Source organism: Mya arenaria, chromosome 11, assembly GCF_026914265.1.
Source record: "Mya arenaria isolate MELC-2E11 chromosome 11, ASM2691426v1".
In the NCBI taxonomy this organism is placed as follows: Eukaryota; Metazoa; Mollusca; class Bivalvia; order Myida; family Myidae; genus Mya; species Mya arenaria.
The window spans coordinates 51,805,306-51,821,120 of record NC_069132.1 but is presented as its reverse complement, the minus strand read 5'-3'; the positions used below and the strand labels follow the sequence as shown (position 1 = coordinate 51,821,120).

General features: G+C 34.0%; 1 protein-coding gene across 2 annotated transcripts; it reads left to right on the top strand.

Moving 5' to 3' along the window:
• Window positions 1-815: 815 nt before the first annotated feature.
• LOC128209377 (uncharacterized) lies at window positions 816-9,569 on the top strand. Of its 2 annotated transcripts, XM_052913399.1 has the most exons (10): window positions 819-1,098; window positions 2,387-2,620; window positions 3,239-3,478; window positions 3,615-3,684; window positions 4,326-4,531; window positions 4,706-4,813; window positions 4,941-5,150; window positions 5,979-6,089; window positions 6,407-6,506; window positions 7,394-9,569. In XM_052913399.1, exons 1-10 carry the CDS (start codon window positions 976-978, stop codon window positions 7,639-7,641), a joined length of 1,650 nt encoding a protein of 549 aa, XP_052769359.1. In that variant the 5' UTR covers window positions 819-975; the 3' UTR covers window positions 7,642-9,569. The 2 variants fall into 2 exon arrangements, with proteins under 2 accessions (XP_052769360.1, XP_052769359.1); XM_052913400.1 differs by lacking the exon at window positions 4,941-5,150 and having other exon boundaries at window positions 816-1,098.
• The last annotated feature ends 6,246 nt before the right edge of the window (window positions 9,570-15,815 follow it).

The window sequence follows — 15,815 nt, the reverse complement described above, 5'->3', positions numbered from 1 at the left end:
TCGGCGAGGTTACAGTCTTTGACGTTAGAGTGGGTTTAGGGCCGTACCTTGATCCGTGCGCCCCATTTCACAGGAATCACCAAAATAGGCTCTAAACCTGGAGAAGGTGTTTGGGATCCCCCCCCCAGTATTTGCGTAGTCTTAGATGATGTAGTGTTATAATAATTTCTATACCTCATTAACATGTTGTTTTTTTTACTATTGGTATTAAAAAAGAAAAGTTCTTAAGCTGGGAAATTTATTTATTAAGGATATCATTACTAAATAGGTTACATTTAGTACTTCTTTATATTTATTATGTTCCGTTATGTTAAAGATACACACTTACTCCCAAATAAGATGTACCACAATTAATACAATTGTTTTAATTTACGGAAACGGATTAATAGATATCGAGAACAATGGTCAATGATACCGTGTTTAATTTGATGGAGAGATGCAGAAAACATCCACTATGTTTAGGACACACCAGTCATTTAATACACGTGCGTTTTCAACTATTAAATTCACGGTTACAGTCGTATTATCAGTAATTACTAGTTTTAAAAAATGTATTATTAAGTAAGTAATTATCAAATTTAATGTTTGTTATACATGTGTATGTACTAATATTAAATACGAGCGTCACTCTAACATTTTTCCTATATAAACACTTTATACACACGTATGACAGATTACAACGGAGCTGATACACTTGTTAATGTGTAAGCTTAAGATAAAATGTTATCTGTTTACCTACTCAACTTGTTATGCGTGTCATTTGCCATTGTGAGATCAAGTGTAAAGTTTTGTACTCAGGGGAACTAAGAACGACAAAGTCTTCAAAGGCGGAAGTAAATTACTACATTTTAAAGGCGTTTAATTTGTTATTTAGGGATATAGCTTACGAGTTGTAAACAGTTTATTCAACAAGGAAACTAACAAACGACGGTGTGTTCGATTACGGAAGTAAATTACTGCATTCAGGTTTTAGAAATGTGGAAATTTTTAGAAACAATTTCACATAATGCTAGAAAGGAGAATTCTTCAAGTAAGATTAACGTGGCTTCATGTAAGATGAATGTGAAGATTAAAATTGGAAATCTGTCTGCTGAGGAGGTATGATTTGTCGTTTTATTTTGTGTGACTTTTTTAAACATAATGATTCACCATTAATTTTTATCTAGCATTTAGTTTTGTGTGGCGGCGAAAAAAGATCGTCCCTTCCACAGTGTATAGATTTATTACGAGATATTGTGTTTAATAGACTTTTAAAGAATCAGTAAGCCATTCAAAACACTGTATTGTCACTTAACGTAACGCCCAAGCGACATTGAAATTACTGATTTAAGTCCGCTACTTTTGGGTTTCATCGTACACAAATACACAAAATGGTTGTATGGTTTTATTGGCATGTAACATAATAGCAACTTGACCTTTTTTGTTGTGTGAATAGACAAGTGTTTCGGATTCTTATTGCGCAGTGTACATCATATAATACATTTCTTGCCAAAAGATAGTTCAGCCAGTATATATAAAGTATTTATAGTTGTTGAAATCTGCAATATATTTTTGCATTAGATTATAGCACACTTGTTAACACTCATATAGTAATAAGCTTAAATATTAAGAAACCAAACTTTAAAAAAATATATTTATATTTAAGAACAAATCTCTACTTTCACTTTCAACACAGGAATTGAAATCTCCGGTTGGTGATGAAGAAGCTCGATTTGACTAAGACTGGTGCTATCTTTCTCTGGGAAAAGTTTTGATTCTCTCAGATTGTAGACATTTCTTGGTGGTAACTCCTGAAGCATAAGCCGGATGATTCATCATAGACATTTCAAAGCACACTTGCGTGTTGCGGGTTTTGCAAATAAATTAATATTTTGGCGTTCATTGAAAACTGTACGTACATAAATATAATATATCCTTCATCTTCCCAAAGGCGATATTGCACTTCCCTTGTTCAGATGCCGAGTCCTCATAGTAAAACATAAGCTATACACCATATCCAGTTAATAGAATAAAAACCAAGTTATATGAAGATACGGGACAGACGTCTTACTGAGATCCCTGAATCAACATTTTCGAATCAATCTTATAACAAAAGACATCATTTTAAGCGGAAGGACTGGACGAAATAAGGGACAGCCTTTGTATTGAGCGCTCTGTACCAATGTTTTCAAATCAACCTATCTACCAATGACAAATTTTCAGATATAGAAACTAGACGAAATATGAGACAGGCTTGTGTATTGAGGCCTCTCAATTCAATTCTACTACCAATGGCATCTTTCGGGCAGATGTTTAGGTTAGACCCTACGAGACGAAACGGAATTCGTCCTAAGACTTCCGAATCAATACTGTCAAATCAATTTAACTACCAATTGCATATTTTCAGGCAGATGTTTTGGTGAACAGTGCCAATCAAACTCTGCAATTAAAGACTGGGCGGATATCGAACTCCATGCTGACAGTCGCAGGGCAAAAACTGCAACAGGAATGTACCAGACGATATCCAAATGGAATTGCTTTCGGAGAAGTTGCAGTGACCAAAGGATATGGTTTAAAATGCAAGAATGTATACCACGTGGCTGTACCTGTTTGGGATGCGTTTTATGTCGAGTCTTTACAGGTTGTTTCAGATATACAGTAACAGGCCCCAATGTGTAACAAAAAAACACATAATGTTATATTATTTTACACTTTTTGAAAGCGAACTTTCTCAGAATCTTAGTCGAAAACTTTGGTAAAACTTCCAAACAAAAGTCATTCTTCAGCAAAAAAATGAAATTGAGTAAAATATAAAAACTTCAGTCAAATGTTTATCTCAATCACAACTAATTTTACCACAACATAACATCAAAAGTTACAAAATAAATGATATGTTTCATATTTTAAACGCGCATTCTATTATAGAATATGTGTATTGAAAAGTGCGGTTGGGATTCACTCTTTTTCGAAATATGAACAAAATGTTTTCTAACATTTCCGTGTGCATTTTTCATTACTCTTGATGTTATATGTAACACGAGTAAAACACGAGTCATGTTATATTTTATAATGCGGTTTGACCTTTGACATTTCGAAAATACTCTATTATTATTCTATCTCGTTTAATTTTCATATTTCCTGATTGTTTTGTTTAAATATGCTGATGATTGTAATAATTATGACAGACCACCTTTAAGTAAAGGTTCAGGTTTTGTTATCTTTATTTTTTGCTCTATAACTCGCACTTTTTTACTCCTAGATTTTGACGCAAATCTTTCACTCGTGCCTGCAGCACGCTAACATGGACAAGATGACTTCAATCGCATTTCCAACTTTGGGATGTGGATATCTGAACTATCCACCCGAGGCAGTGGCTGAAACTTTGTTCCAGTGTATTTCAGTGTTTGAATCGGACGAAAAGCTTAAACTAACGCTGCAAGAAGTGATCATTGTCGTTATCCCCGGTCGTTCTGTCGACGACACTAAGCATTTGAAACAGGTATTTTTCTACTGATTTTTATTGTGGAGATACAGTGGAAACTTCTGGCCGAGATGTAACAATAATCTTTTTAAAGGCACAAGTTCAAGGCTTAAGAAATTCAACCACAAAGTATGAATGACATATCTATTTCCAGGTGTTCGAGGTTGCACGGTCAAATATACTGGAATCATCATCGGGAACATGCCATGGAAAATTGGCTAAAGGTAATGCATTGTTTTAATGGTTGTTTTGAAATTACACAATATTATAATTTACGGGGTTAGTAGGTGACCCAATATGGGATAAACTGGGCAAAGGAAACCATATCGGGTGAGAGCGAACGTATAACGTATAAAACACGTCGACAACCTGTTTACATGTTTAAATGTTTCAATTATTTATCGGAATAGGCAATTAAACGCCATTTCGGTACGATATAAATTTGTGACCCAAAATGGAAAAATATTGGGTCACCGCGTGACCAGTCCTGGACCAATGGCGTTGCTTCATTCATGTTTGAGGAGTGATATAGCTTTATATTATCAACGAAAAACTTCCAAGAAATTCATTTCACTAAACAATGCGAGCATTTGACATGCCGTGTTTGAAATGGTCTTGATTCAATAATTTCCAATTTCTAGAAGCGATATATTAGTTTAGTTTATATAAGGGTATTAAGCTTGATCAAAAAGACATTGTATCGATTTCTTTCCGTTTTCTGTGTTAAACCAATTACTGGTGTCCAATTAAAGAAGCCAGGAGGCTATCTTTAGATTCGTACATTGCTCCATCGCTATACTAGTATCGCCCTCATATTAGTTCACTTATGTAATTTACATTCTGAAAATCGTCTTCTTTCTAAAAGATTTTACGTCAACTTGCGTGAGGCAACTTGCGCTAAATTCATGTGACAAAACTCTCCACTGCGGTCATAAATGCGGTGGATATCGATATGAAAAGGATTGCCCACCATGCTTGAAGGTGGGATGTAAGGCCACCGGCAAGCAAAACGAAAATGATACTTGTGTGATTTGCTACACCGATGAACTGTCTCGCGCTCCAGTTATTATGGTAAGGAACACTTACAAGCAAGAAGATTTTATAATTAAGGAAATCATTGAAACGCATTATTTCCTATTGTCTATGATTTATTTTAACCATTTTGTGAATAATATGTACAATCATGAATCATGTTGATTTATGAAGGAAATCTAATGCAAAACCCGCCCCCTCCCACCATTTCAGATCAAATGTGGACACATTTTCCATTTGCATTGTGTTGAAAGAGTTCTTCAAAACAGATGGGTCGGAGCGAGAATCAACTTCAAATTCATGAACTGTCCATTGTGCAATGTACGTGATTTTTCACTAATTTCAGGTATCAGTAGCAAAATCAGTTTAATGTCAGACGTACACTAAAAAATATGCAAATATTGCATGTTATTTGTTTTTGTCAGTTATGCTTACCATCGTTCCTTAGGTTAAGATTGACCACCCAAAGCTGAAGGTTTTACTGGAGACGCTCTGTTCTTTAGAAGACAAGGTTAACAAAGTAGCAATGGCAAGGCTTGAAAAGGATGGCCTTACCAAATCCAAAGAAATTACCAGCCCTGGAGGACAGTATTTCAACAACCCAGCCGGATTTGCTACAGACAAATTTATTTTCTATTCATGTTATGCCTGCAAAAAGGTAACCAACCGTCTCTTAGCACTTGCCTTGTATTGGAATAAAGGGCACTATTTGCGTTTATTTCTTTCAAGAATCGTAACTTATATCAATAATACATTGGAAATTACGGGGACAAGCTCACTACTCAAATATTTATCGAAGTCACAAACACAAGATTATTTTTCACCAATTGGAAGATTTGAGGAACAAAACGTCATAAAATAGCACTGATAGGCCTTACATGAATCAAAATATAACACAAATGTTCGGGAGTGCCTTGGTGAGTAATAAGTCTACATTTGAAACATCGATTATTCAACTTAATATTATAAACAAAGTAATGTTTAAATCGCCTCTCTTTCTTTAGGCCAGTGTATTTATTAGTATTTATCAATAACAGCATTAATTGCTGGTTATATTTGGTTCCTTGGACGCGTCCGAAGTGTAATGCATCTAACCTAAAATACATTCTAAATGGGCTTGTGATATGTTACAAGATGACAACCTTTACCATAATGCAGAGAACGCCAAAACGTTAACTCATGTTCTGTTCATTTATAATCTCATTATACAATATTATATGGCAGTCAAACGAAGAATGGTCAAATAATTAACATGTAAGAAATTGCAAATGATCATACCCAATATCTGTGCTCTGATTTGTCTATCGATTTGGAGCGGTTGGGTGGGGTCAAAATGTATATGCCACATGTAAGAAAGTACAAATTATCTAACCGAAGTGTTTCAATACTAGAGCGGACAATTATACACTTGTAAAGAGACGATGGTGGTGGAGGTCAAGGTATTTAACCTCATAATTTCATGACTGTCTCCTTTTGCTTATTTCAGCCTTACTATGCCGGTGAGGATTCGAACGGCTGTGCATCAGCGATGGAGGACACTTTGGAAGAGGCCAATCTTATTTGTTCTACTTGTCTTGCAAGGAAAGCACCCAAAATAGTAAGACTATATATTCATCCCGAACAACACCTTTGTTTCTGCAGCAAATGCTGACTCAGTACAGTTCTTGTGAGGATATAATTGTGTTTTATTATTTGCCCGAAAGTACGATAGTACAAAAAAGTACATTTTATGTCAAAAACAAAATGCATTGTTGTTGTCTTTTAAAACAAAATTTCAACACAATGTTAAATATGCCTTTTGGTATAAACAAAACATCATACTTTGATGTTGCTCAATGACTTATTTTATATTTGAAATATTCTGCCGTACATTAAATGCATGGTTTGCAAAACAAGATTTATTATCTACTGAAGGGAAAGGACATACAGAAAGAAGAAAATGTGGAATCACAGAAGAAAATCAAATCAACAACGAAGAAGTGTCCACATTGTAAAGTCAACATAGAGAAAAATGGTATGTGTTTGTACATTATTGGCAATAAAGCAACAAAAACAAGAACAAAACCTTAATGTTGCAAAACGTAATACCTTACTTAATTAATACTGAAAAACAAAATCAATTATATGTACACCTCGCTAAGTATTCCTTTAATGAACTGCCTTGCGGCAACTGCGGTAATGAACGGGTGAACACAACATCTTGTCGGATATGTTCGGATCGCAAAACATCGCATAACAATAAACATGCACATCGTTTATCTTGTTATATTGTCTGTATTGTGTCAGCATGTCCCGTAAATAATTAATCAACATTGTAGAATGTGTTAATTAATGACATGTTTAAAGTATTGTTGCCATTAGTGTTTTAATTTACGTTTAAAAGTGTATTGTAACGTCATTTGATAAACTGTTTCTGGTTACGATCAGGTCGTTCTATTTCCTTAATTGGTAAGAAAGGATTACTGTAAGGTTTTCGTAAATGAAAACAATTTTTTTTTAACAATTATTGAATAAAACAATGAAGTATTGGTGTAAATTTAAGAAATGTACTGCGGGATTGATAGCGTTATCGGGGATATGAATGCTATTATGCTGGTTTTAAAGTACGCATAGAGTCCGGACACTTGAACCACTCCACTCATACCCGGATAATGACATAAATTTCGCAATTCATGCATTAAATAAAAGCAGTCTATTAACTCTCGTGTTGGCATTTCATCTTCTGGTACTAGTTCATGTTTCATTTACATTGTTTATTTCAGAACAAAGTAAAACAATTATACATAATGGTCTACATGGATGAAAATTGCTTCAATGAAAGACTTTTTTTTCATTCTTTATGTGCAGTGTGCGCTTTCGAAACATGTGTTCAAAAATATATGTGTTAATTGTATATTTTAGCTGGGTGTAACCAGATGACGTGCTTTGTGTGTGGAACCAACTTTTGCTGGTTGTGTGAAAAGAAATGGAAAGCCAGTTGTGGGTCGCATCAGTTTGATGGGACTGAATATGCTCAAGATCGTTACTTATATTTACTTGATGAAGAGAGTTCCGACGACGATTTTCCGCTTGTTGTTGACGAAATAGATATGAGGGAGCGAGCTCAACGTCAACGTAGGCGTATTGAACGACGTCTTTACCGTATTTAACACAAATACGTTGCTCGGATTTAACTAGGTGATATACAATGGAAAAGAAGTCATTGCACATTTTTAAAACAAACGCAATGTACGCACTATATATTATGGACGTTTTGTTTTTACTTTCTAGAGATATATGGGTATTCCTTGTATTTCATTCTTGTCGAGTTATTTTTGTAACTGAATGATTTGTTTCAAACAAATTATGTACGTTACATGGTTTTACAAAAATACGGTATATGTTAACTTACGAAAAAAGTACAATGTGATAGAAATCATTCAATATTATAAATTTTCAAAGCTTCAAAGTTTTATTTGCATAACCTTCAGAAGGTCATGACCCATGTGGACAAATATCATATTCAGTATTTTCAGGTGAACGCAAATACAACAAAGTAATACCATTCTAATAACCAATATTATACCTCACATAAATTTGTCCTTTCTTATATTTATAATCTCGATCGGTCCGTATATCACTGTATTTTGATGAAAATCCAGTTTTATGACGTCAGCGGTCCATATTATATTTTGGCCGGTCCGGACCTAGCCAAAAATGTAATATGAACCGCTGACGTTATACGATTGGTAAGTGCGGCTTGCTATTTTCACAACAGCGGAAACTTGTCGCAAGTAAACATAATCAGGTTTGTTAAATAAAACACATTTAAATCGCTTTAAAAATATTGTCTTGTATAAAAAGTGTTCGGTATAATATAAGAAATATAACACACCACTTCGGGCCATATGGCATTAAAAGGACCGGTCAGTCAGCCCCCGAAGGTGAATGGACCTCGGCTAACGCCTCGGTCCATATACACCTTTGGTGGCTGACTGGCCGTTCCTTATAATGTCATATGACCCTCAGTGGTGTGTAATATTTCTTAAAAATTAACTGAATATACATCAATCGGAAAACATCAAGCAATAAAGCATTCTATACACACTAATACTTTCATAGTATTCATATAGTTATGTTTGATTAACTCAAATCATTAACAGAAGCGAGACGCAATTCAAGCCTCAAAGCTTCCTCCTCCATTCTGTCGTGATTATTCTGATTTATGCATATTTATCACATGTCTATTTTCCACGTATTTTTGCTGTACTTAACAAACGTAATTTTCTTCCGTATCGTATTTGTGAATATATTTCACATGTCTATTTTCCACGTAGTATTGCCATAGAGAATCTTTTATTTGTGATTTGTATAGTTTGATTTTTTATTTAAATCAATCTTGTTTAAGCCACCTTCTTTTACAAAAATATACTATTAATCAGAATAAAGAAACTGTTTCGTGATTGGTTGAGACAGTTCCTGATACTGACTGAAAGGCAGTAATAAACGTCCTTTTCTTCCTTCTCGATGTTTGTTTCATAGTGTCTTATTGCACTCAGCAATAAGCTCCTTTCATCATATTAGCAAACATGATAAAAAATCAGACATTACATATCATTATGTGCCAAATTTCAAATTATTTAAACCACATATAATTTTAGATGTGAATATTTGGGGAGGCACTTACAACATCACTTAAGTGACAAAAAATATTCAAAATGAAAACTAAAATCTAGTATATGTACAAAGTGTTTAAATCTAATACATATCATGAACCAGGAAAACGACAAGCAACGGTCATATGATACTGTTATTAACATTATAATTTTAGTATGCCTGGAAATAAGTACGCTAAACTACTTTACCATCCCAAATAATATTCATTTTGTGAAGGAAGTAAATATTATTATCGTTTGTTCATAGAATATTGTTATACGCAAATATTTATACGATATATTGTTTGTTCCTTTATAAGTAACCTTTGCAATAACATTTAAGTAATTTTGTACCTCTAATCAATTGTAGAATAACTTCACACAAAGCAATACACCTGTGATATCATTGTTGATCAAAATGATTTAATAAACATGTTATTTGATTAAGCATTTTGTTTCGTTATATGAAATACCAAGTTCTACCAAGTCTTCTACATTCAGGACAGTACCTTATCATATCACAGTGTGGCCAAAAGAGAAAGATATTTTTTGACATGCCGCCATTATAATGGTTGTGTATTATATTCTCTCGAGTGGAATATTTAGATTTATTAGAAAATAAAAATGATGCTTCATTGCTTTAAAAAGCAAAAATATCAAAATATATGTTCTGAAATTTAACCTTGTTCTGATCTTCAAACACCAGCGCGCACAGGACTACGACGTCGTTCCGAATTGACATTACATGCCCATACTGTTTGGCGCGATTTTTTTAAGTAAATATAATTAAAAACTATGCTTTTTTAAGGCATTTAAAAAAAATCTCAAACAATTTCGTAACAACTTTGCAATAGTTTTCAGCTTTTAAAAAAGACATAAGATAATATTTAACTCCTGGCTCCGCCAATCTTGAAATTTTAGTTTTGGTGCTCATTCGTTGAAATATAAAGCGATCTCACATTAAAACAAGCATTTTTTCTCTATTTCTTCGCGTAAATAAAAGTAAGGATTAAAGAAGGAAATGTTTCAGATGAATAGTCTTCTTTTGTTTAATAATGTGAATTCGAACATTCCTGTCAATGTAATACCGCCTTAGTCGTTGACAGAGTTGCCCAAACTGTCGCTGTCAATAAATAGTTTCAAACAATCCGATATTATAATCTTAAAATGTACTAGAAACCGGACAGTACAAAAACCGGTTAATAAAGTATTTCCTCAAAAACAAACCTTGAATTGTCAATGCTAGCAAGTAGGATGCCGAAAATGTCAGATTTAACTGAAAAATGCAACAGGCATGTTGCTGTCTGATATAAGTTTCCCCTTTTAAAAATGATGGTTTCCAAGTCTAAGTTATATATATTGTTTATGAGTACAGATCAATATACCGACCACATTTTAAGGGATTAACGTGGAAGGGAGAATTTATTAACCTCCTTGATTCGAAATTATCTGTCTCCCAGAAGGTATTTATTAACATCATTACTGCTGAATGAGCTCTCTCACAATATATGTTAAAATCATTCCTTCTAAATGATCTCTCTAACAGAATACATGAACATCCTTACTTCCATATGATCTCTCTTACAGATGGTATTCATTAACATCATTGCTTCTGAATGATTTATCTAACATAATATATTAATATCCTTGCTGCTAAAGGATATATTTAGCACAATGTGTTTATGTTAATAATTGCTTTGAACGATCTCTCTAGCAGAATATATTTACTAACATCACTGCTTTGTAATGATCTTTCTAACATAATGTTTTTACTAACATCATTGCAATATCAAGGTCAATGATCCAAGCAGCAGGACGAAAACTGTCTGAGTAATGTACCAGACGATATCAAATTGGAATAAAATTCGGGGAAGGGCGGTTACCGAAGTAATGTACCAAACTATATCAAAATGGATTGACATTCGGGAAAGGGCTGTGACCGAAGTAATGTACCAACCGATACATATGCAAATAGAATTACATTCGGGAAAGGGCGGTGACCGACGTAATGTACCAGACGATATCAAAATGGAATGACATTCGGGAAAGGGCGGTGACCGAAGTAATGTACCAGACGATATCAAAAGGGTATGACATTCGGGAAAGGGCGGTGACGAAGTAATGTACCAGACGAAATCAAAATGGAATGACATTCGGGAAAGGGCGGTGACCGAAGTAATGTACCAGATGATATCAAAATGGATAGACATTCGGGAAAGGGCGGTGACCGAAGTAATTTACCAAACGATATTAAAATGGAATGGCATTCTGGAAAGGGCGGTGACCGAAGTAATGTACCAGACGATATCAAAATGGATAGACATTCGGGAAAGGGCGGTGACCGAAGTAATGTACCAAACAATATCAAAATGGAATGACATTCGGGAAATGGATGGGACCGAAGTAATGTATCAAACGATAATCAAAATGGAATGACATTCGCGAAAGGGCGGTGACGTAGTAATGTACCAGACGAAATCAAAATGGAATGACATTCGGGAAAGGGCGGTGACCGAAGTAATGTACCAGATGATATCAAAATGGATAGACATTCGGGAAAGGGCGGTGACCGAAGTAATTTACCAGACGATATTAAAATGGAATGGCATTCTGGAAAGGGCGGTGACCGAAGTAATGTACCAGACGATATCAAAATGGATAGACATTCGAGAAAGGGCGGTGACCGAAGTAATGTACCAAACAATATCAAAATGGAATGACATTCGGGAAATGGATGGGACCGAAGTAATGTATCAAACGATAATCAAAATGGAATGACATTCGCGAAAGGGCGGTGACGTAGTAATGTACCAGACGATATCAAAATGGAATGACCAGACACCTACTTAACCATTCCCCTTGTCTCTCAGCACTTTCAGTGCTTTGATTTATTCTTGAAACTGGTCTCAATAATGTTATCGAACGCCTACTTTAATATTTTCCCAAGTCTCTTAACCTTTACGGTGCTTTGATATGTTCTTGAAACTGAGATTATAATATGTGACAAACGATCAACACGTTTCCAAGCTGTAACTTTTTATTTTAAAACGTTATTGTAACTGAGCAGAGCTAGTGACGATGATCATAATCACATGACGTCATTCAATAAGTAAAAATGATCTTTTATTTGAAACACTCTAGTTTAACTTTATAAAAAAACGTCGTTTATGAGACGTATAAAAAATTTGCATAAATATCTGTAGACAAACTGTTAATCAAAACACTTATATAGCTGATTTTAAACTTATTCGTACGTGAATGCACAGATCTTATCTGCTTGACAAGTGAGAAGACTGCGTAGGTGATCACTTTTGCTATCAGTCAAAACGTCTTTTTCTATCAATAACAAGAGACGTTTTATTGTAATATTTTACAGGGACAAGCCCAGTAGTCAATGATTTAAATAACCCTCTTTAGACATTAAGTTCGGGAAAAACATAAATTAAACGAGATACGTATAACAACAAAGTCGGACTACAAACGTTTAATATGTAAAGCAAAAGCATGCAAGATGTAAAGTCATTGTATACCAACTTCTATGTTTCAAAACATTGATAACATTTGGTCAGTTTGTCGTTACCTGACACTTTTTCAGGGTGTTTTGCAAAGGACAAAGTTAATTCAAATAGCAAATAAAGGACAAAGTCAATTCAAATAGCAAATAAAGGGCAAAGTTAATGCAATGGCAAATAAAGGACAAAGTTAATTCAAATAGCAAATAAAGGGCAAAGTTAATTCAAATAGCAAATAAAGGGCAAAGGTAATTCAAATAGCAAATAAAGGGCAAAGTTAATTCAATGGCAAATAAAGGACAAAGTTAATTCAAATAGCAAATAAAGGGCAAAGGTAATTCAATGGCAAATAAAGGACAAAGTTAATTCAAATAGCAAATAAAGGACAAAGGTAATTCAAATAGCAAATAAAGGGCAAAGTTAATTCAATGGCAAATAAAGGACAAAGTTAATTCAAATTTGCAAATAAAGGACAAAGGTAATTCAAATAGCAAATAAAGGGCAAAGGTAATTCAAATAGCAAATAAAGGACAAAGTTAATTCAATGGCAAATAAAGGGCAAAGTTAATTCAATGGCAAATAAAGGACAAAGTTAATTCAAATAGCAAATAAAGGACAAAGTTAATTCAAATAGCAAATAAAGGGCAAAGGTAATTCAAATAGCAAATAAAGGACAAAGTTAATTCAAATAGCAAATAAAGGACAAAGTTAATTCAAATAGCAAATAAAGGACAAAGTTAATTCAAATAGCAAATAAAGGACAAAGTTAATTCAAATAGCAAATAAAGGGCAAAGGTAATTCAAATAGCAAATAAAGGACAAAGTTAATTCAATGGCAAATAAAGGGCAAAGTTAATTCAAATAGCAAATAAAGGACAAAGTTAATTCAAATAGCAAATAAAGGGCAAAGTTAATTCAAATAGCAAATAAAGGGCAAAGTTAATTCAAATAGCAAATAAAGGGCAAAGTTAATTCAAATAGCAAATAAAGGACAAAGTTAATTCAAATAGCAAATAAAGGGCAAAGTTAATTCAATGGCAAATAAAGGACAAAGTTAATTCAATGGCAAATAAAGGGCAAAGTTAATTCAATGGCAAATAAAGGACAAAGTTCATTCAAATTGCTAAACAATATTGGATCAATATTTCTTAAGTTAAACAAGAATGGACATTTCTTTAGCATATTATTTTGTATTTTATTTATTTCAGTGATTGTAAGTTAAAGATAGCATAATGTTCAACATTGCTCCAGCTAGGCCTAAATAGCAGGGACGAGGCACCCTGCTGCCTTTTTACTACACCCTGCTCTGCCCTTTTGTTTGACAGAGTCAATATTTAGAAATAAATAAAAATAATAAATACCAAAGTATAGAGAATAGCCAAGGTATTCATAACAAACTATTAGTATTGAAAGTAGTTACAACACATACACAATAATAATTGAACATTGGTCCTTGCAAGTGCCCCATTAAGGCTCATTCAATGCGCATCAAAAGTGCCCTTTCTGACCTAGCACCCTGCCCTTTTCAAATCCTGGCTGGAGCACTGGTTCAGTATGATTGACCTAAACTAGAGTAATAAATAACCTGGTATGACTATATCGATCCAATTTGAACATCACCCAGTGGAATCGATACGTTGGTACGTTGTGAATGACTTTCTATCAATGGCGTTCCTTTTCGTTCTGAGAGATCTCCCAATTCATCTCCAATTTTTGTTAACTTTACAATGGGATGCAGTGTACGGCAATTTCTTTACTAGCGCTTTATAGCATTTTATCCTGTACGAGCCTTCCGAGTTCAGATCTCATGATATTGACTGTGTATTGACTGGATGCAATCGGTTGTGTGAAAGTATTGTTTACTCCATCGGTGAAGTTCGATATTAAGGACACAACGATTTGCAAAGCATAGCTACATTTAGGTCAGTTATAGGATATACAGTATACGTCAGATATGTAGTATGGTTTTACTAACAGAAATGCGGAGATGTATTTGGGCCAAATGCCATTCAATAAGCCATTTATCAAGCATGCCTATTGTCGCCTTACCAAATATGGACTGTTAATGGTCTCACAATCGGTTTGTTTATCAATCTACAAAAAAAATCGTTTTCTTTTAATTGATTTGCTTGAAAGAAACATACATGGTACACACTGTGATTATGGAACAGCTGTATTGATGTCCTATGACACTTTAGATGAGTTATGTAATTTTCTTTTTGTTCAGTTTACAGATTTTGCTTATGAATTGACACCGGTCTACTTGGATTTCTTTTAAAATTACTGGATAATTAGAACAGCGCAGTGCAGAATTATTGTTTAAGAACATTATTATTATTGGGTGATAGTACAGAAGCATCTTAGATGAAATCTTATCATTGACATTTTCGTTTACTGACTTATCTAAACACATAGGATATTTGTGGTTAAATTCAGATAAAAAATGAATATATATTATTATTATTTCTATGCTAAAGCAGTTAAAACTATTTGCAGTTCTAATATGATTTTGGAGTATACAATTTCCCTTATTCATCCAAAGCTTGTGTCACACGAAACTCATTACTAAATCATTAAACCTTTAGTTTTTAATTGTTAGTATTACCGCATCATGACCAGCATATGAACCCTACTGCTTCTGAGGTTAGTGGGCCAAAGGTCAAGGTCGTTGGGACCGTAAGCTGACCTTACAGTTTCCTAGTAAAAATTGAGAAACGCTTAGGCCTAGAGACCTCTAACTTGATAGAGGTCCCTCATACACGACCAGCGCTCTAACTATTTTGACGTCAGTTGGGCTAAGGTCAAGGTCGTCGTGACCTTGAGCTAAAAATTATATTTCTTTTAAATACCTTTTCTTGCATATTTTGAGCTACGGAGTGATTTTTTCTCGACATGAATATACCCGCCTCTTTTTCCCTTTAAAGACACCCATCTGAAAACAAATAAACACAATCGTTAGATTCTTGCCTTATAATACCTGGAAATACAGAATTGGAATTACGACGATCATTTGCTTTTAGTATTAATTTATTTGACACAAAATGAACCTTAAAGTCCGTGAAGCAGTGTGGTAGTTGGTCATACTTTAAAAAGATCAAAAATGATATTAATTCAGTTAATTGTTAATCTGCATGTTATGAAATTGCTACAGTTTTTTTCACAATTCGTTTCCTACTA

Coding starts and splice junctions, on each gene's coding strand:
- LOC128209377 (XM_052913399.1), top strand. CDS start 976: ATGTGGAAATTTTTAGAAACAATTTCACATAATGCTAGAAAGGAGAAT. Junction 2,621..3,238: donor TTTATGTCGAGTCTTTACAG/GTTGTTTCAGAT, acceptor TTTTACTCCTAG/ATTTTGACGCAAATCTTTCA. Junction 6,507..7,393: donor AGTCAACATAGAGAAAAATG/GTATGTGTTTGT, acceptor TGTATATTTTAG/CTGGGTGTAACCAGATGACG.